We start from the raw sequence: 22822 nt of genomic DNA on the forward strand, positions 1-22822 counted from the left end.
TGCTAGGAAATTAAACAGACTGTGTAATGCCCCTGAATAGCAAACTCTCAATCACAGGTGTCAGCTACTTCTTTTTAGATCCTTCATTAAGTCCTAAAATATCTTTAAAGAAAGCATTGTTGCTTTGCCCCCCACGGATTTGTCACCCCTTGTCCCCTGGGTGACAGAGCCGCAAAGGATTACTCAAAGCCCATCTCTTCTGAGCAGTGAGAAGCCCTGAAGTGGTTAATCTCCCAGAACCCTCAAGAGAGAGGCATTCCTTCCATTTGGGAAATTAACCACGGATTAGGGTTCCCTTCCTGTATTTATTCTCCAGCCCAGGAAGTTACAGCAAGAGACATAGGTGGGTTTACAGTTTAACAACATAGGCTGGTAACTTTCAGTGAAACAAGCCAGATGACATTCCAGTAAGGCAATTAAGTGATCCACCAACAAAAGCTTGATCTCAGCAAACATTCTCTTCTTACAGCAATTTCCCAGTATCTTTACATATCAACCATTAACTTGTCTGTCTTTGACCCAGCAGCCTTGCTGTGTTACAACACTTTATCTTACAACAGAGACTTAATAGCCTGGGGAAAATTTCCTGTTTTTTGTAAGGTCAATATTTGAAACTGCAAGGCTTTGGAAAACCAGGCCCTGTGAAGTACATATGCTTTATACATCCTCTACAAGTATTCCAGTTCTAAGATAGTTTTAATTTATCAACATTTAATGGACTTAGTTGTACAGAAAGTGATGCATGCAGAGTAGGCACCAGAAAATGGTAACGGAAGGGAAAACAAACACAAAAAAGTGTCATAGAATCACAGCAACTTAGAGCTAGACATGCCATTTAGTTCAATCTGTTCACCTGCAAGATGAGAAAAAAAAAATTACTGGCACCATAAACTATTCTAACCTTTCATACCTAAATTAGGCTATAATTCCACATTCTTAGGGAGCCACAGAAATAAGGGCATTAAGGATTGGAGCCAAGGCATCATGGTGGGTTTTCTGAGTAAGAAATGAGCTTCATCATTCCTATGGAAAGTTCTGTGTACTGATTTATCTCAAGGACCCAGGCAGCAGGCTAATTAACCAGCGCTGCTTAAGTAAGAGAAGTTCCCAGGAATTAGGAATACTTCCATACCCTTTTCCGGGTGATTTGGATGAGAGGAGGCAGGCAATGAGGGTTGGAGCAGGTATTTAACTTTTGCCTCTCCTTGGTTCAAATCACCTGAGTGTCATAAGCCAATTCGTTTATTTCCTCATGTTTTTGGAGATACAGTCAAGCTAGGCCTGGCTCAAGGGCTGCCTGGGATGACATAAAGCCTCAATGAGGATCCAGAGCCTTCCAAGTAGGTTCCTCTGCCTTTGTAACATATTTCTAATTCTTGCCTCACGAAATGTTTGCAAAGTTATCTTTTCAAAGAACCGAGACATTCCTTTTTAAAGCAATTTATTTGCAAAATATTTAATAGGAAAGAAAAAATTATTTTACATCTAAAATACAAGGCAATTTATGTGTTTTCCCACTTGACCTAGTAAGTTACTACAGATATTATTCTCATTTCACAGATGAAGAAACCGAGGTTCATTAACGTGAAGTAATTTTACTTTAAAGTTGAGGCTGGAACAGAAACTCTTAATTCTGTATGGCTTAATGCTCATGCACCTTCCACCACAACACATGGCATTGCTCATTATGTTTATTTGAAATGTCAATTATGAGTTCGGAAGTCCAAATATTATCTAGAATTAAAAACTATTTCTTTTCTCCAGCCAACTCCTGTAAAGTACAATGTTAGAGACATGACAGTCCCTACAGCAATGTGGACAGGAGGTCAGGATTGGCTTTCAAATCCAGAAGACGTGAAAACCCTGCTCTCTGAAGTGACCAACCTCATCTACCATAAGAACATTCCTGAATGGGCTCATGTGGATTTCATCTGGGGTTTGGACGCCCCTCACCGTATGTACAATGAAATCATACATCTGATGAAGCAGGAAGAGACCAGCCTTTCCCAGGGAACGTGCAAGGTCACCTTGTGAAGCGTCTATGCTGACAAGTCTTAGGAACAACCTCATGGAAGGTGGGGCTTGGGTCTATGAGCAGGGGATTTAGGGAGGATTTCCAGAATAGGAAACCTACCATGTGGGTAGAAGGGAGCTGGAGAAGCAAGAACAGATATATGTTATACATTCCCCCAGATTTCCTGCATTTGGCACTAAAACTAACATATACATTTTTTTTTCAGTTAATTAAACTACACATTGGGTGAACACAGGTTTCACATGCTATTATATACTCTACCGTCTTGAAGTGTAGCTTTTACCCAACAGCCAGAAAGTATCTAGACATTCTCTAATCACTTAGGTAAACCTCCTTAAAGCATTTATTTTTTTTGTAAGCCGTATTTTCAGAATAAAGTAAAATGACAAATTAGGACAGATATTGAGATCTCAAATCTCTGGACTTTGACTTTCACAAAATAAGTGAGACATTTTCACCTTGTTGCCATAGAGACTAACACTACCTCAGGAAGCTGAGCTGCTTTAACAACAAAAATCAATGTACAGTGTGAATGAAATACATGCTAAACATTTTCAGGATAGGCCCGAGTTTTATGGCTGGATCTCAGAGAAGGCAATTTTGTAGGATATTTATGAGTTTTCTAATAAATGCATTATGCATTGCATAAAGCATGTACTATGTGTATTTTAGTATCTAGATTCTAGTCCAAGACTGTTTGAGAGTTTATAGCCTGTTGCTAGGAAACCTAATGGCTAGAAATTTCTGGCCCAGTTTTCTGTCTCTAAGAATTAAAAGCTAGGAAGAAAATTTTATAATGTCATGAGCATAATGAAACAAATTGTCACATATTTTATCCTTTGATATTGACAAAGTTATTGTGAGACAATCACTCCAACTCATTCACAAATCTAGATTTATTTCTTTAGAAAAGTATTCAATTTTCATAGTTTCAAAGATGACAGCTGTAAATTACATGACTACTATTTTGCAAAATTTACTCTGAAACCAAGTCAGTGGTATACTGGTGTGTGTCAAAGGTATATTGTTGAAGATACACAGCAATTTTTTTGGAGGGGGGGAGTTCCCTAAAGTCACCTGGTAACTCAGTTCAATGCTTAGACAATTTATTAAGAAATATTCGTCTATACCTACACACTACCACTTCACTCACAAAATATGTACCTTAAGGGCCTGTACATAGTTCAATAAATATCCCTGGATCTGGTTTTTATTAGACCTTAGTTCTGTTCAAGGATGGAGATCTTTCATTCTTAGACTGTATTTGTTACCACACATAGTCCACGTTTACAGCTATGCATGATTCAGTCTTGATTTGCAAAATTCAATCATTTAAGTGTATTTATTTCTACTCTCATTCACAAAGGAAGTGAGGTACATTTTTATATCAATAATCTCTCACTTAGAAATATAATCCAGATACTACTTCATCATATTTCTTGTGAAGAAGTCCTATATCATGGGCCAAGCCCGTGGCGCACTTGGTAGAGTGCTACGCTGACAGCGCGGCGACGCTCCCGCCGCGGGGCCGCGGGTTCGGATCCTATATAGGACTGACCGGTGCCGGTCACGAAAAAACGACAAAAAAAAAAAAAAAAAAAGAAGTCCTATATCAAAATAGGTTACAATATTTTTAATTGTATCAATAAAAATAAACAAAACTAACAACCTTAGTAGCCACCTTGTATTTACAGGAGGATCACAGAGATATTTTTGAACATTTTGATACATAGTTATATAATCTTCCTCAAAACCGAGAGGGCTTTTGTTTGTAAACTGACACCAAAACGTTTAGTGGCATGCTGGCATGCTGGTAAACTGATTCTCTGGCAAGGAATAAAAGCCCTGATTTACAGGATTTGCCCATTTCTGTGGTGTAAACACTCCTACCACTGACAACTGATAGATGTTTTCATCAAAAGAATATTTACATGTGAATATTTACATGTGAAACCCACATACCCCCTCACACCATTCTACATAAATGTACATACTGTGATTCCTCCTCTTAGTTCTCAAAGGGGCTGGAGAGGAACAGTTTGTTTCCTAGGGCATGACATATACGGGATACCCTCTTTATAAGAGTGACAGAATGGGGAAGAGAGAACACTATCTCAGGTAACTCTGATCCTCTTCCTCAGGGGAGAATGAATGTGAAGCATCACATTTTTTCCTAACTGAAGTGGAGATTCCAGCAACTTTAATGTTTCCCCTAGAAATACTATGCCCATGGTGAACTCCACTGAGTAAAAAATATTATAAATACAACGTGCTCTTTAAAACGTTAACCACAGCAATCACCCCAATAAAACAGTGACATCCAGACCGAGTGGCCCACAGAACAAGATGGAGATAGCATCCTGTCCTTTAACTTTGTCCATATCTCCATCTGCAAGGTCACAGGATTATGATGCTTTCCTTAGCATTAATTCAATCTGGAAAAATTTTAATCTCCGTGCGATATCCAGTGAGCTCTCACCACGCTGAGGAGAGAAAGAAATTACAGTTATTTATTTCCAATAGAGTCAATTATCAATGCAAAGGGTCTAGTAAATAGTTTAGATTGATTGATTCTCAAGTTTGGCAAGGAACTTAAATGTCATTCAGTCCTAACAGTAATAGAATAGTTTCATTCCTTAATGAGGACGGTTAGTTTTTACTGTTATTAACATCAGAGACAATTAATTTACTTCAAGCCTGAGTTATAAGATTATGCTGCTAGAAGGACCTCAGACCATGGTCCACAGAACCTTACCTTATTTTTTATTGTGGGGTCTGCATGGGCTTCCAAAAGCATAGGGATAAGAGACTGATTTTTCATTTCGCAGGCGTAATGTAATGCGGTGTAGCCATACTGAAACACAGAGAGTTAACATTGCAGCTTTCCAATGAGGCTCTCCACAGACCACAGCACACGGTTCATTTAGCAAGTACTTTTCACACTTTGTAACGGTACAACTGTACAAAACAGAAAGTCTGCAAACCAGCTATGGGCAACTATTTCTTGTACTTAGAAAGTTTTCTTCTTTGCTCCAATGTTTATATTAATATCCCATAAGCCATTAATATCTTCCTTTCTCATTCTCTGTTCCAAACTCAAAACTGAAACATGTAAAAAGCTGATGCCGAGTTATGCCAAGGCATTCATCTTTGTAAAATTCTGTATGCCTAGGCACTCATCACCTTGATCACGTTACCTTCTTTTCCCTTAAAGAGTCTCCATATGGATCTTTGTGCAAATATTATCCTTTGTGGTTTTTGATCAAAATCCCCACAGTCTGGAAAAAGCAGGTACCTCATGTAACTACAGTACACCTACAAGATCAGTGCAGTTCTACAAAGAAGTCTCCCATACTTAGTTTGTTATAGTTCAATTATAAAACAGTGAATCTACTTTTTTAGCACTAATTTAAAACATTAACTATGGGTCAAAAAACATTATAGCTGAAGCATTTGTGTCCAAAATTTTGTCTTTCAAAAAGTAGCCAAGCAACCACAGTTTTTTTTTTTTTTTTTTGTCTTTTTCGTGACCAGCACTCAGCCAGTGAGCGCACTGGCCGTTCCTATATGGGATCCGAACCCGCGGCGGGAGTGTTGCGGCGCTCCCAGCACAGCACTCTACCAAGTGCGCCACAGGCTTGGCCCAGCAACCACAGTTTTAATAAGTGAAGAAATAATATATATGACTATCAAAACTAACAAAATTAATTCTGGACCTTATTCACCAGGAACTCTTCTAAGATGACAGGAGACAATGCTGCAGTTACTTATTTTTATTAAGTGATGGCATGATAAATGGAAAATCTGGCTCTGAGTTTTTCCATGTGAAATAGAGTCTAGTTATCTAAATATATGAAACACTGCATTACTTAGAAAATGGATCATAATATTTAAGTGGTTTTTGAAAAATGTCTGGTGGAATAAATGGGTGTCTGTGTGTGTGTGTCCACAGGAATGTAATATCTTTATCTAGAGATATAGACTTAAATAGCTGAGAAAATATTCTAGAGAAATTTTGGTAACAGGTACAAATTTTAAATCTTTCGAATTTAAATGAAAAGACCAAAAACAAAAAAACAAACAAAAAACTTCAACAAACCTTTTACTTAATCTTTAATAACTTCATACTTAAAACATTTCAAAGGTATCTAAGGGAATAATGATGTACAGTAGTTGTCTATCCAAATGAATCTAAAAGTTCTATTTGAAATAAAAGGAAAATATACATTTCATAAACTGATTTTCTTGTGCTGTCTCTCTCTCTCTCTCTCAAACACACAGACACACACACACACAAATACCATCATTTAAACGTGACATCAATATAACCAAAACTAAAGTTATGTAAATAATAGAAACAGGGATGGGGACATTTTTTATATTATATAACAATGGTAATACACATAGACACAGATGTGCACAAATATAAAATAAGTTAGGCATCACAAACAGAATGTTAGTTTTTTGGAATCAAATGTCCACTTGCTTATTTTTTCAATAAGTAACTTGGGATCCAAAACTTTATTTAATTAACATAAGCAAATAAGACACCATACAAATAAATTTGACTCACTATGAGCTGAGCACTTACTGGAGAAAGATGAGCGCAAACGTGCAGGGGTAAAAGGTGAAAACAAAACTTAACACTTATAAACAAGAAGTAGTTAGCTGATGCTGCTTCTGTTGTTATAACTGCTCTAATCATCATTTGGATTTTGTCTTTGTCTATCTTTAGTTCATAGATGGGGCCTCTCTTATCAGTGGGTTGGGATCTTGGCTGCAGCAGCAGCAGGTTACATTCAGGGAGCATTTACAATGTGCTGAGCACTCACCTAAGTGCTTTGCATGAATCAACCCTATAAAGTAAATACAATCAATATCCCCATTTTACAGATGAGAAAACTGAGTCAGATAAATTTGTAACTTGATCAAACTCACATAAGTAAAAGCTCGCAAGCCCAGATTTACACGTGGGTGTTCTGATTTCAGCTTCTTAACTACAAAGGATAGAATTTTGTTATCAGAAGCTCTGTTTTCCTTAACTTCTCACCAACGCTAAAGCCAGTTCTCTTAAAAATGTTTTATAATCAATAAAGATTTTATTCTCATGAGTTTAGCAGAATATAAATTACCTCAAGTTCACCTGTCAGAAAATTTAAAAAAAGAGAAAGAGAAGAAAAAGAATATAAAGCTAAGTATAAAAGTATCTAGGAAAATAAAGCAAGCAACTTTATAGATGACAAATACACTACCTACAAATACCATTTTGAATATTTTTTTCAAAATGGCTAGAAATACAAACTTACACAGTCTGTAGCATTAACCTCCACGCCAGCCTCAAGTAGCATTCGTACGAGAACCTCATTCTGCTTTGTCTTTGATACCTATTAGAGAAGGCAAGTACAGGAGAGGTTTATTTACAAACATTTTCTCCAATCTATGTCTGAGACTATTTAATCAACTGCTTCATTTTAATCCTAATACCCCTATGCACTTATGCACCTTTCTTGAAATTTCCCCCAAGCTCCTCGCCCACCCCCACCTTCAATATCCATTAGTCAAAGCTGTGGTTCTCAGGGTGTGGTCCTGGAGTAGCAGCACCAGCACCTAGGAGATTGTCAGAAATGCACACTCTCAGGGCTTCACCCCACACCTACCAAATCCTACTGAGGTGGGGGGGTTCAGTACCTGTCTTTCCCCACCTGGCTTGGAACTTTGCAATAAGTTCTCATTGCTCTGAGGACAAAAGTAAACTCTTGAGCATGGCCTGCATATGTTTGGGCATCACGTATGGCTCTAGCCCTCTCACTCCACACCTACTAGCCTACCCTGGCCTTTGTTAAGTCTTTCATTTCCACCATGCTTCTTCCCACCAGAGAATCACTGCACAGGAAGTTCCTTCTGCCAAGAAGCATCCTCCCTTCCTTGGCTGGTAAACCTGTCTTTCATATCTCAGCCCAAGCCCCTCTTCCTCCAAGAGGCTTTCCTTGACCTACCTGGCCAGTAAAAATCCCTCTCTTCTAGGCTCTGAGAATACCAATCACCTCTCTGTATCACCTGCTTCATGTTAATTTTACATGTCTTTCTGTCTTCAAATTAATGACTGTCTCCCTATCATCTTCCAACTCTCACAAGGACAAGGACCATGCCCGTTTTGTTCATCACTGTGTCCCTAACACCTAGCACAGTGTCCAGCACATGGGAGGTCTACAATAAATATATGTCGAAGGACTGAACAAATGAATGACATGTACTAGGGCTCCTCAGAGATCCACTCTTCCCTTCTAGCCCCATGAGATTCTGACCCCGTGCCAGTTTACGTCTTCTCCCTACATCCCATCACCTGAGAAAGTGAAGACTTCCCCGCTCATGTGGCCATGGCCCTGGAGTTCAGCCCCTTCACATCTCGGAAGCTCCCTCCACTGTCTTCTTCCCTGTGCTTTCCTCCTGTGTCACTTCTAAACTGCCTTCCTCCCCCCTCCCCAGTAACTCAGTCCTCTCTGGCCCCTTCCCTTTAATTTTCTCTCCTGTCACGTATTCCTTAGACATCACAAATGTATCATTTCAGGCCGCATTAATGAATAGGGTATATGTGCAGTCAGAGCCGGGCTACTCATCACAGTTAGTATTTTTGCCTAGGCCTCTGGCTTCTGAACACTGGACCATCTTAGAAAGCAGAGTCGTATGTCAACAAATTCTGAATGAGCATTGCTAATCACAGCTGTGTTTGTTTGGTTTTTTCCTTCAGAATCTCTGCAAAGGCTTGTAAATGAATGACAGATTCTCCCTGCCCCCAAACTATATATATTCAAATACTGAGTGCTAAATACACAGGGAATTCTTCAAAACTCAAGGATATAAGCACGTTATGTTTATTAGTGAATTACAGTTTCTTCTCTGTCTCTCCCGAAAATGTAAACATCAAAATTAACATTATTGTACTTAATTATAGTCCATCTAATTCTGTAACATTTAAGTACCCAGGAAGATAGCATCTCTGACTGGCAGACTTTGTTGTTAATGGAGCTTATGTTAACAAGGATAACTAACGTCCATGGTCTATTAGCTACGATGAGGAGGGAGCTTGGTCACTCAGCTGGAGTAAATCATGCATCTGTTGAGTCATCTCTCAAAAGTGGACCTGGCCACAAGGGAAACCAGATAGAAAACAGTGAATGAGTCACTGCAGTCCTGTCACCCTATTTGAAACAAACAACCTCAAGCTTTGTCTTCCACACATAATGATATGACTGCATCCCTGTACCAGCAACATCTTCCCTTATTCAAGAAAATGACTGCCTGCCAAAGATTCATTCAAGCATGAATAAATCCATCAAGGTGAAAAATGGGCTTCCAATTCTCCATAAATTTCTTCTGAGTTTGTCAGCTTCGGGATGCAAATCTTTTGGAATCTGTTTTTTAACTCATCATGCGGAAGGGGTTCCTTAAAAATCAGAAACTCAGAAAGATCTGCAAAAAGTAAATTGCTGTTACAAAAAAAAAGAGAAAAAAAATAGTAGGAAGGGTTTTTTTTTTGTAATGTTCAGAATTTTTGTGCTTCCTTCTGATACTGTAATTTTTAGTTAAGATTAATTTATTTTTCTAAATAAACATTGCTTGGATGTTACCATTGTGTACTTTTGCTACCTTTCTTCTTGCTTTAATCATAGCATAGCATGTATGATGGAAATGTCATCTGTACAATATAAACAAAGAGTTTATTTTGTTGTTTCTTTACAACATCTCCCTGGCCTAGCAAAACTTAAGTCATGCCATCGATCTGATCACTGGCCCAGCAATACTTGATGAGTCACGCGTGCCATTGACCTCCTGCACACACTTGCCCCTTGCAGCAACAACTGTTGTACTCACCATGAGGAAATACCCGATAAGCAGGACAGGCATTAAGAGGATAATGAGTAGATAATCAAAGAAGGTAAATTTTTTCTTCACAGCATAATGCAAGCAGGTTCTCTCTTTCTAAAAATTAGGAAAAGGACTCTATAAATATTTTGTTCCAAATTTCACATTTTCAGATTGCCACATCAAAGTTTAGTTCATGCTTTACATTTTTATGGTACTCATGGCAGGTCTTTCTGTGGTGTATGCCTGATGAATAAACTCAGGTTTCCATTGACCAGAATATTGAACACAGTCCAGTCTGAAGAAAAAGCTGGGAAAGGGCCACTGAAAAGCAACAGAGGTGAAATGTACAATTTACAAATAGTTATTCCTTAATCATCTATGATCTGCAACTATCCATTTTGTGGTGCTAATTTTACATGTTTCTTCAAGCATATATGCAGTGCTAAAAGAATGCAATTTCATTTTCTTATAAATTACCCAGTTTCGAGTATTCTGTTATAAACGGAAAATGAATTAATACACATACTTACTTTTTTGTGGTGAAAACATTTAAAATCTACTCTTTTAGCTATTTTGAAATTACAATGATTATTTATTATAGTCACCATTTTGTGTAATGGATCATTAAAGATTATTCCTCCTACATGAAATGCTTCTCTCTTTTTTCAGATATCAAGATCATCTGATAAGTAATGAACCCAGTGAAGAGTAGATGAAAATAATACAATTTGTAAATGTTAGGTTTGGCTAATATTCTTGAAACTTCCTAGTTGTGTATGAATGGATAATAATGTCAAAGAAATTCCTGTTTTCTAGCTATTACCATAGCATAAAGTACTTATACATTACTTATACATTGGGTTTTGAAAGGCACAGCGTGCACATAAATTGTAAGATATCTGTCCCTGCTTAATTTAATAAGATCGAAATCCCTTTATGTTTCCAAGCATCATTATTCATCAGTGCTTGTTTATATGTAGTAGTTACAGTCTTTGCAGAAGTCACTACATCTTTTGGTAACTATAAAGCTTTTTCCAAAAATGCCTTCATCTTCTACTGAACATGTCAAACTACACCAATTGCTATACCTACTGACAGTGGTAGCCTTCTGTCTTTTGTCTTTCGTGTCAAACCCACATCAGTGCTTTGAGGAAATAAACTAGGTTTTAAAAAATCTGGCAAAAAAAAAAATTATTCTTCCTGTCTAACTGAAACTTTGTACCCTTTGATTGTCCCCTTTCCCCACATTTCAAGTTTTAACTTTTTATTTTTATAAATAATATTGCCTGAACATACTCGTCCATAGAGCTTTGTCAACATTTCTAAGTTTTTCTAAAAATAGAATTCCTGGCATAGAAGGTATTAATGCTTTTCACATTGTGCTGCCAAATTGTGCTCTAGTAAGATGATAATAATTGAAACTTCCTTCGTGATTAATAGTTGATTTTCTTTTTTAATCCTGGTCAATTTGACCAATCCAAAAAAAAGTATCTTTGTTTTAACATAATTTACTTTCAATAAAATCAATGTTTTCTACAAGCATGTGTTTCTGAATCACCAGCAAATGGTGATTTTTGCTTATTTGCTTTTAAGGACTTGATATTTAGTACTTCTGAAAATAATTTGTAAACAGATTTAAGAAATGAGAAAGCACTGATTCAAATTATTAAAGTACAAAGATTATTATTTGGGAAAGATAAAAAATATTAAACATTAAAACATTAGAAACATTTGAAAAGTAGAAAATGCAAACCAAAAACTTCTTCTGATAAAATGTCTATTGATCTAAAAAGATTTTAGTATTCACTAAAGTCTTTTCCATGATTTTTATGATACTGTAAAAGATCCCAGCAGGCTGGGTGAAATCCTCCTCTGCAAGGCAGAGATGAGGATGTTTCCTCAACCCTGCCCCTGCGCTATCAAACATCTCCCTTCCTAAGCGTCCTAATGAGCACATCGCTTGAAAGAGGACAGGACCCTACAGACAGCTGTCTTCAGGCACTACTGCTCACCAAAACTCTACAAACTGGTTCCTCAGCTGTGTACTAGGGAGACTCTGTCATACTCTACTAAGCTGCATATCCATTGGTTTCAACACAGACCTAACTTGCATGACCTGCTTAGTGGTGACAGTCAGCTTTGTACCCAATGAATATGCATAATCAATTTTAAAAAGAAAGAAGAATTATAGAGATTATTCTGTGAACACTTGACACATTATAGCTCTTTCTAGTGATTTATATCGATCAGTTTACCAGTCCCAAGGGCCCTGGTCTGTCTTGATGACCACTAAAAAAATAAATTAAATAAATAAATAAAAATAAACCCAATCAAACAAAAAATAGTAAGTACAACCAAGAAAGTCCAGTGTTAATCAATTTTCTGATTATGTATTGTTACTCCCAATGAGCTGGTCTTTAAATCATCTTGGAAGGGGCAAGGGGGGTCCTACAGGCTGTTTCTCTCACTGAATGAACATGAGTGGGTACAGGGCATTCATAGTTATTGCAAAAAATGACTTTTGATATTTCCTCAGTGCAATTTAAATGTTGGCTTTACCGCAATGCAGATGCTAGATGTTTAGAAGGGGTTCTCCAAGGATGTTCACAACAATACACACACATTCTGCTCTTCCTTGGTCCAAGACTCCAAGGCAGTTAATATTGCATCTTTAAATACATTCTTTATGCCTTTCTGTGCAAGTTTATGTAGCCTCTGGTTCATGAGCTTATTTGTCCTCGGCAAATTTCTCAAAGCATTCTTTCATTCCACAAGCACACTATAGGTTCTTCTGGATATCAGGACACTAACAAAGTAGATAAAAATGTAACTAGCAAAATAGCATCATGAAGACAATATTTCTTTTCCAAGAAATCTTTCCCATTATTGGTGTGATAGTGAGGACAAGGAGGGGAGACAGGGGAGCGGGATGGGGAGGAGTAAAAGAAAGGAAGAAGCTCTATCCAGCCAAATGAGTAAACCATTCACTTCCTCGTACAAAGATATACTTAATAACAAAATATGCCTGCTGATTGAACTGTTTTGTGTTTTTTGTGTGTTGGTTGGTTGGTTGGTTTTTTGCCTTCTAGCCTAACAAAATGTCCTTGATCTGTGTCCGTCTCTCTAAAGTAAGGCAAAAAAAAATTGTTATTAGGAGCTACAAGCAATTAAAAATAACCTTCACCACTTCCAGTGATTTTAGGAGAAAGGAATTATCATGGACAATTACACTCTCCACTAGTGTCATGGTCTCACCTGTTTTATGTGTGTGTGTGTGTGTGTTTTTAATTTTTATTTCTTTTTTTAAATTTATTTTTATTTTTTCTTTCTTTCTTTTCACTAGCCTACAGCACCTGGTATTCCCAGGTGGTCTCCCTTCTTAGTACTACCAGGCCCAAACACGATTAGCTTCTGAGATCAGATGAGGTCAGGCACATTCAGGGTGGTACGGCTGTAGACCTCACCTGGTTTTTGAGGTTGACATCAGCATTTCTTCTTAAAAGGAAGGAAACGATTCTCACATGTCCTCGCCTGCAAGCACAGATCAGGGGAGTGTCTCCGTTAAAGCCATCTTGAACATTGACATAGTTGTTGTCTTCTTTTGCCCACCGCCACACTTGACCAAAGTCATTCTGATAGGCTGCCTGGCAGATGGGCTGAGTAGAAAAAAACAAAAGCAGATTTTGAAATACAGTCATAACCCAGAGAAAGAAAAAATCATTACCCAATAACTTAAAATTTAAGTGTTTGCCAGTCACAATATACTGCTTTGCAGATTAGATTTTTGGTCTCAGTTATACCTTACCTTAAGTACAAAACAAGCATAAGCCCATGAAACCTCTTACATTTTCCTGAATTGCTTGATATACAGAAATGTTCATCGAATAGACGAATGAGTAAATAAATGAAATACTACAAACGACGTAGTAAGGAAACCACATTGTATTCACAGATAGATGGGTCTGTTAGAAAAGCAGGATGTTACTAAAGATAAAACAGGCACATAGGGAAGAGTTTAGGGCAGCACTAGCTGATGAAACAGGACCTGCACAGGCCCCCTGTACTCCAGGAACTCAGCACGGTGGAAAACACAGATTTTAGACCAATAATAAATCATATAATTAACTTCAGTTGATAGATGCAGTTAATAAGCAGCATGATAAAGAGCTTTGCAACACACAGGAGGAGTTTAATAGAAACACCTAAGCTAGGTGTTTCCCAGTGTCCCCCTCTGCTCCAGCCCTTCTAACTCTGTTCTTCAAATACCCCATGTTTCGTTCCTTCCATCTGGGCCTCTGCCCTGACTGCTGCCTTTGCATAGAACAAGCCCTCCATCCTTCGTCTGAATAACCTCTAACTCATCCTTCATGTCCTAACTTAATTTTCATTTTATCCGAGAAGTCTTTCCTGACTCCCAATATTTGGTATTTCTCCTTCACAGCAGCTGGTAGAACTGTAAGTCTTTCACTAATTATTTACAATCACGGGTTTCAGGCTAGCATGAATCAGGAGGGGTTTGAGCAGCTCTAAGATGGGGAAAGCACTGAAGTTCAGGCTATAGACTCCGTGACAGTGGAGGCTACATCCATTCGATTCACCACTGTATCCCCAGCATTCAACCCCTCACTGGGCACATGGTAGACAAACACTAGGTATATTTAGATTGATTTTAATTAGACAACGTGTTAAACAAACAAAAGAACATTTAAATGACACAAGAATGGTGCTCAATTTATGGGAGTTATTAGTATTGCTTATTAAGTCATTCCTTGATTTATTTTATTTTACTTTTTTTTTTTTGACCGGTAAGGGGATCGCAACCCTAGGCACGGTGTTGCCTGCACCACACTCAGCCAGTGAGTGCACTGGCCATCCCTATACAGGATCTGAACCCACAGCCTCGGCACTCCCGGTGCTGCACTCTCCCAAGTGAGCCACGGGGGCCGGCCCTCTTTGTCTCCTTTAAAAAAAAAAAAAAATTTCACCACAAACCAGTAAAAATTTAATCATGGAGCATTTGGGAATTGATGATCCACTGCAAAGAGCTTGAAAACAAGTGGCCTTAGAATTGTTTTTTTCTTTCTTCAAATTTTGAAATTACAACATTTAAAAAACTGCAATGTTACATGTGGTAATGTGGCTTTCCAGCTTCTCTATAAAAACTGAAATATTTGATAATACCAGGCCCTCATTCCCATAGGACACCAAATAACTGGTGCTTAGTGGCAGGTGGCTCCAATTCTCCACAGTCCCAACCACTCCCTATTACATTACACCTGACTCATTTCACTCATCTACGTTGCCTGCCTGAGTCCTGATCTCCAGGATAAAGACCCCTCTTGCTTGTGCTCTTTAAAATCTTTACTGGAAATTAACTAAAAAGAGGAAGAAGGCAGAGCGTCCTGAAAGACTCACATGGTGCTTTTGAGAGCGTTCTCAATCCCTCTTGATCAGTGTTACTTAAAATATTAACTTGATCTTATCTTTAGTCTTTCCTAGGCTTTCTATATTCTAAGCACAGGGTGTCTGTTTTTGAAAAGTAAAGAGTCTTCCCGGCTCAATTGAGATATACAAGTACTTTGGTGCAGGCACTGCACTAACAGCAGAAGATTCTATGCTGTTATGAACTCTGTTTCCACAAGGGGGCAGCTCAGCATTAGGAAAGCACTGACCGCAGGCAAGGGAAGCCAGCAGGAAAGTGCTGGTGGATAAGGCAGGAATAAAAAAGAGGAAGGGAGCTGTCCATGTGGGATGAGGAAAAGCTATTATGATTCCTTTTTAGCCTCTGAAGTTCCTAGAACTTGGAGGCACCCTCGGTGTAGAAGAAACACACTTGGGAAATTATCACGGCGACTCTGTCTCCTAATACTAATAACCTCAGTCCATCCTCAGTGCTGAAGTACTAGTTCAGATCACCATTCTCACCAGGACTACTGGAAAACTAGCCTTAACCGTCCTTTCTTCTCCCTGTGTCAACCTTCTGGCCTCCAATTCATCCTCCAAACACAACAGCTGGATGTCACTTCTCTGCTGAAAACCTTCCTTAGTGACCAGTTGGATTAGGATGCTGTCCTCAAGCTGACACACGTCATTCTTCAAATCTCACATATTCTGTCTTTCCAGCTTCATGTCTCACCACTCCCTTATCCACACCTTTGTTCCAAGTAAATAAAGGTATATGTGTTTGCTATGGTTTGAATGTGTCCCACCAAAGCTTATGTTTTGGAAACTTATCCCCAATGTAGCGTTGAGAGGTGGAGCCTAATGGGAGGTGTTTCAGTCACCAGGACACTGTTCTCGTGAATAGATTAATGCTGTTATTGCAGGAGTGGGTTTCTTATAAAAGGACAATGTCAGCCCCCTCTTGTTCTCTCTTGCCCTTTCTTTTCCTTTTGCCTTCCGCAATCGGATAATGCAGCAAGAAGGCCCTCACAGATGCCAGCCCCATCATCTTGGGCTTCGCAGCCTCTGAACTCTGAGCCAGTAAATTTCTGTTCATTATAAATGTCCCAGTCTGTGATACTCTGTTATAGCAGCACAAAGCAGACCAAGACAGTGTTGTTAACAGCCATCTCACCAACCAGACTATGAACTACATGAGGGCAGGTATTGTGTCTGTACTTCAGCGTTGTATCCCTAGCATCCAGCATAGTGCCTGGCACATGATATACATTTAATATGTATTTGGTGAGTATATAAGTGAACGAATGAATAAATTGTAAGATAAGCTAACATTTATTGAGTACCTCAGTTGTTTCACTTAACCCTCATAACAACCCTACATGGTAAGTAGTATTATTGTACCCATTTTGTGCAGATGAAACTAAGGGAGATTGTCTTCCTTGCCCAAAGTCACACAGCTCATAACTGGCAGGACTGGGAATCAAATTAAGTGGAATGACTGCAGAATGTATACATTCTGCCTCTAATTATTTCAGCCTAAAATATCAGCCTTCAAAGGATACCTGAACTCCCATGTTTATCGCAGGTCTATTTACAATAGCCAAGAGTTGGAACCAACCTGAATGTCCATCAGTGGATGACTGGATAAGGAAAATGTGGTATATATACACAACGGAATACTACTCTGCCATAAAAAATAATGAAATCCTGCCTTTTGCAGCAACATGAATGAATGTAGAGAAAATTATGTTAAGTGAAATAAACCAGGAACAGAAAAATACCACGTCTTCAATCATAAGTGGGAGCTAAATAAATAAATAATTTAAAAAGAAAGAAAGACACAACAATCACAATAATACATTGAACTTTCAAAAGGAAAGAACAGAACTGAGGTTACCAGAGGTGGGAAAGGGGGAGGAGGGGGATGCAGGAGGAATTCATTAAGGGCCAGAAAAAATGATAACACTGTATAATATTGAATATACTAATTTTCCTGATTTGAGCATCATAAATTGCAGCTCTGTACCTCACGGACATGTACAATCAATTATGTTTCAATTAAAAAATAAATATATCAGCCTTCAAAATGTCCTCTGGCCACCAGACTTTGCATTTGAGACTTGCACCTAACATTAAGCTACAGTCTACTACACTCAGGATTTTAATAAGTCCTCTTCTAGCACTGGCCTGCTGACACCTGGCTATACACCAGATTTTTTGAACAAACTGACCTAGAGTTGGCAATATCTGCCAAGAGGTAAGAAGTAGTGATTAGAGAGGCTGCAGAAACCAGAAAACGATATGACCCAAAAACAAGGAGGGAAAATTTCAAGAAGGAAAACAGGAAGATTGCTGGATTTGATAATTAATGACCATCCAGAAACCAATTTTCACGCAGTGATGGGGCAGAGGGCAGAATACAGGGAGCTGAGTACATTTCCTGGGATTTGTGGTAAGTTTGGCAGTGAAAGCTAGTGAGTACAGAGAAGGAAGCAGCGGGGTCCAGCCAATGCTCTGCACTTTCATAGGCAAAGCAGTGTTGCCAAGGGTTAGGAATACAGACTCCAAAGGCAGACTTGCTGTGTTCCAATCGCAACTCCACCACTTAACAGCTGTGTTGGACAACCTACCTAGACTCTATGCTGTTTTCTTCTCCATTTAATAATCACTCCTTTATTAGGTTACAAAAAGAATTAAATGTGATTGTGCAGATGAACACTTAGCTCACATTTGACTCATGAATTCTCAATGAATGTTAAAAACTCGTATAATTATTAAAACACAAGAAGCCAGTGGAGATGGACAGGGGTGGGTGGCTGATTTGGAGCAAAGACAAAAGTCAAGAAAGGAGAATAAAGGCTTGTGGATATCAAGGTCACTGAGGATGACTCCAAGGGACGGAAAGAAAGGCGAAAATGCTTCAGGATGGTGGAAATGCATCTTGGAGTATGAAGGACAGAAGGAAGAAGGCAGAGAAAGTCACAAGCAAAGATTTCAAGTGAGAAATTGAGCCACGGTCAAAAAGTGGCAATGGTGAGCAAGGAGTGGACTGAAGCAGCCACCACCATGAGAGGGACAAGGATGCCCGGCAAAGCCAGATTTCAGGGAAGACAGAGGAAGACTAGAGGAGACGAGGAGGTGGACAAGAAGGAATGTTTACCAACACTGTGTGTGAGCTCACATGGGCTAGCCTGTGAACAGTGCTCCCTGGAGCCGTGCTCCGTACAACCTAAGACCCAGGGATGACACAGCCCACAGATACACTTTTTTCTTCGACCTCATCTATCACTCTCCCCTTTGCTCACAACATGCCAGCTATTTCTGGAGCATTCCACATTCATTTCTGTCTTTGGGTCTTTGCAATTGCTTGTGAGCTACGTGGCTAGCTTTCTGCCAGGCCAGGTTAGGTATCAGCCCACTTGTCACCTCCTCAGGGAGGCCATTCCTGACCACTCAGTCTTCTGTGACCGTCTCCCAGCCCAGCACTCTCTATCAAATCATCTTGTTTTATCTTCTTCAATTGCACTTGCCATTATTGGAATTGGGTGTAGTGGTCCTCATTTCCTTGAGTGAGGTGTCCATGACTTTTGCTTGGTTCTCAAGCCCCTCTTTGTGAGCCAACTGTATATAAAGCACTGTTCTTCTGCATGCTGTGGCAACTCTGATCACACCATCTCCTCACTCCTACTTTTGGGCTACCTGCTTGCCATCCTTATGCCTTTCAGATGATGCTGTGTATCCTTCAAGGCCCAGCGCATAGTTCATCTCCAAGAAATCTCCTAATCTCTTCTACCTGCAGCAAGAAGTAGACAGTACCTCAAGTAGCTCACTGGTCTTTTTCCAGTGGGTTGAGCTAGTCTCCATAACTAGATTACAGCCCTCCTAAAGTTAGACCTCCATAGTAAGTACCTAGAACATCGATAAAGATCACTTGTTAATTGACAAGCTGATCCACTTGACCTGGCTGGGAAGTGTGGTTAGGAAAGGTTTAGAAGGCAATGTATCATGTGAGAAGCAGGTCAATATTTTAAATCAATGGTTCTCAACACAACTAAATATTAGGGCACTTTTAAAAACATGGCCCAGGCTCCACTACTGACCAATTAAATCAGAATCTGTAGGATTAGGTGGAGGCATTAGTGCTATTTAAAAGTTTCCCGGGTGACTCTGATTCACACTGAGGGTTGAGAATCTCTGCAAAGGTAAAAGAAATAAGCACCCATTATGGAAATGAGCTATAATGTAACATTGCAACTTTTAAACTCATATTAGGTAAGGAGCATTCAAAACTCTGGAAACTTGGAATATTGGGAAGAACCTTACATGCACTTTAGCCTTTTCACATGTCTGGCTTTAAAAATAGCCAAGAATTTAGTGCTAAAATCCCACCCTGTCCACTTTCCATCTTACTTTTCTAGGCACTAAATTTTAAGAAGTGTCTGTAGGTAGCAGATGACACACCCAGCATGTTGATGGTTAACTAAACTGTTCTGCATGTATTATTGAACAAGATCATGTCTTGCACTGCTCCAAGTGTATAAGAGCTATCACAGCTAGAAAAATACTTGGCATTATTTTGATAAAATAGAAATAGCCAAACCATCATGAATGTCTCTAAAGGCAAAGCTTCCCCAAACCACCCCCACTTTTCAGTGTTGTTTTCTCTCAAATGTAATGGGGTTTCCATAATTCCCAATCTAAGGAGAGATCATGTAGCACTTCTCCTGAGGTTCAGAGGAATTGATTTGTCACTTATTAGCCATCTCCACACTGAAGCTCCACTCATTTAAAATGTTCCATAGAAATGTCTGAGGAGGATTTGTGGTTTTTGAAGCAAAATGATCCAGGTAAAGAGCCTTGTGTATTCATGAAATGTTTTCTCAGAAAACAAAAGAAGATATTTGTTTTTCTCTTCAAATTAAGGAATCTCAGGGAACGATGAACATCTATTGGAATATATTTGATTTGCACAATTAATCCCAGACCTTTCTCTGTGATGGCTCACTCTTCATGTATTGTGATTTATAAATTTCTTAGTAAATTCCTTCTTTCAGACAAATAAAAAAGGAATAGGATTTTTTTTTTTAAGCTTATCTTATGCCCACTTAGCCTTTATGTGACATGAAGGACGTTCCCAGCAATGACTGGGTCAAGAGGGACAGTAGCAGTTCCTCATGAACAGCAGCAGAAGGTGAAACTGAGGCAGGGCACACATGTACCTGTGTTTTCTATTCTTTCTCCTATGTGGTCTGCTTGAGAGCACGATGTTCCCTTTACTGCCAGGAAGATAATGATGCCCAGTGGCTGCACGTCAGACTGTGGAACATCAGAAGTTCTGAGTTCACAGTGATGGAGACAGAAGAGAGCAGGAAAGCTGTCACCTCCAGTGATGTGGAGAAAGAGTGGGCTCTGGCTACTAGGAACTACCAAGTCAGAAACCCTGATATTCCGCTACTACCTCAGACCACTAAAAAGGCAAATGCAGAGAAAAGAGGAAGCTCTGATGTGCTCATTCACAGGTAACATCCACAAAAGGAGGGGAAATAAAGAAACAAAACCTTTGTGGTGTTCTCCAATTTCACTCATGTAACTACTCCCATCTGGCTACTTCAAGCTACCAAGGAGAGGTCACCGACTTAAGAGTTGGGCAACATCAGCTCTCACAAACCAGCGAGAACTGAGTCCAGCCGGCCCCAGCACACCTCCAGCAGGAACTGACACACATTCCCGTTAACGCAGATAAAAATGGAGACCAGGCTTGAAGAATCCTTGAGCAGACAAATCAGTGAAGCCTTACATGTGATTTTCACTTTGCTTGATTTGCAAACATAAGCAAAACTTAACTTGGGCTATTTCTTATAAATGTCTATATTAAAGAAAAATGAAAGAAGGCTAACCAGTCACAAGCCACCAACTAACTTCTGTAACTAGGGACTTGCCAGCAGGATAGACCAAACAAGGCAACTGATAACTGTAACCAATCAAATATTGTCTTTGCTTTGCCTGTGTGTTCACCCTGTAAAAAGCCTTTCCCTGCATTCCCTCCAAGGAGCCCCTGGTCCACTCCTGGTTTGGTGTTGCCCAATTCATGAATTGCTGTTTGGTCAAATAAACTCATTAAAATTTTATTGTGCCTCACTTTACCTTTTAATATCCCAAGACTTCCCTGCACTGTCTTCCCCAACCTAGTAGAAGGATGAGCTAGGGAAGGGCCCAGGACTCGAACTCTCAGAAGCCAATGTCTCCAAATATTCAGTAGACAAAAATATGTATTTTTGCATTAAATCTCTAAGTGTAAGTCTTCTTTGGGGAGAAACCAAAAATGACAGTAAGAAATTTAACAGTATTAATAGGTACTATATATTGAGCTGTTTATACATGCCAGCTGTAAAGCTAAGCACTTTAGCAATGTCTCATTTAACCCTGACAGCAACCTTGGAACAGGGATAGTATTACCCCATCTGGCAGATGAGAAAACTGAGGCTCAGAGTTCTTTTTAGCTAGTAAGTAACAGAACCAGAATTCACACTCTGGTCTGACTCCAGAACCAGTATTTTAACCCATTAAGCCTTATTCCACCCCTAGGCAACCCTATGTCATAGTAAACTCTACCTACAAAAGTTCCAAAATCTTCTATAGCCCTTGGTTGTTCTCTTCAATTCAATTCGACAGACTTTGAGTTCCCAATATTTGCTAGCTACTGTGCTAGGCTCTAGGGATACAGAAACGGAGTATATGATAGCACTTGTCATATTCTGCATCACATTACATAACAATCCCTCCCCAACATTTGGCAGACCTAACAAAATAACTAAAATCCCCTAAATGTCAAAGAATTTTGGTTAGAGGACCAGCATGTAAGTGAACCTATAAAAACAATAAATATTTTACATATTTAAAATAATGATATATGAGAAGAAAATACCGGTAATATTTTTACACATTATAAGGTAGTAATAATAGATACAGTGCTATGAACTTTCATTTACCAATCCTTGCTTACAAGAAGACGTATTATAGGTCTGTTCTGCTTTGTAGTTTCAATAATGTACTTGCAAATAGTTTGTACTGTTTGGGGCCACACACATACTGAGGAAAATTTTTTCCAGCTCTGGTCCTCATCCAAATGTATAATGACTTTCTCATTTTATGTCCCAGAAATTACCACTGCTTCCCAGGTGGAGGCTGGGCTTCAGGGGACTACAGCTCTGAGGCCACCGCTTCCTACCTTCAACTTCACCATCTTTTCCCAAGGCAGGCTTCTCTGTAAAACCTTCTGTTGCCTGCTATCCACTTTATCTCCTTCTCCTATAATCACCTCCTACCCTAATTTCTTGTTTTTTGAGCACTGTGTGTAGGAAAGAATTATTAATATATACAGAAATAGGAAGTCCTGAGGTTGCTAAACAGATGCCATCCCACCTTGTTTTAGGATATAATAGGATCCTGATGCCTGCAGACGGTCAACTGTTGGTGAAGCTGCAAAATCATTCCTTCATGGTGCTAAAACCGCCTTTA

The 22822-nt window shown here is 39.1% G+C and overlaps 2 protein-coding genes and 1 pseudogene across 3 annotated transcripts in view; 1 reads left to right on the plus strand and 2 right to left on the minus strand.

Moving 5' to 3' along the window:
• Window positions 1-4900, plus strand: part of LIPM (lipase family member M) — a 31495-nt gene extending 26595 nt beyond the window's left edge. The window contains exons 9-10 of one of the 2 annotated variants that reach the window (XM_063102858.1): window positions 1765-2075; window positions 4864-4900. In XM_063102858.1, coding sequence (XP_062958928.1) covers window positions 1765-2034 — 270 coding nt within the window. In that variant the 3' untranslated portion in view covers window positions 2035-2075; window positions 4864-4900. Of the gene's footprint in view, window positions 1-1764; window positions 2334-4863 lie in introns of those variants that run through there. The other variant, XM_063102857.1, reaches the window with a different exon arrangement.
• ANKRD22 (ankyrin repeat domain 22) lies at window positions 4441-14236 on the minus strand. The gene is made up of 6 exons (XM_063101576.1): window positions 14168-14236; window positions 13366-13557; window positions 9908-10015; window positions 7342-7419; window positions 4791-4889; window positions 4441-4518 (listed from the first exon to the last, which is right to left on the minus strand). Exons 1-6 carry the CDS (start codon window positions 14234-14236, stop codon window positions 4441-4443), a joined length of 624 nt encoding a protein of 207 aa, XP_062957646.1.
• Window positions 13243-13360, minus strand: LOC134382827 (5S ribosomal RNA; annotated as a pseudogene).
• Window positions 14237-22822: the final 8586 nt, after the last annotated feature.

This window comes from Cynocephalus volans, chromosome 7, assembly GCF_027409185.1.
Source record: "Cynocephalus volans isolate mCynVol1 chromosome 7, mCynVol1.pri, whole genome shotgun sequence".
NCBI classification, from domain to species: Eukaryota; Metazoa; Chordata; class Mammalia; order Dermoptera; family Cynocephalidae; genus Cynocephalus; species Cynocephalus volans.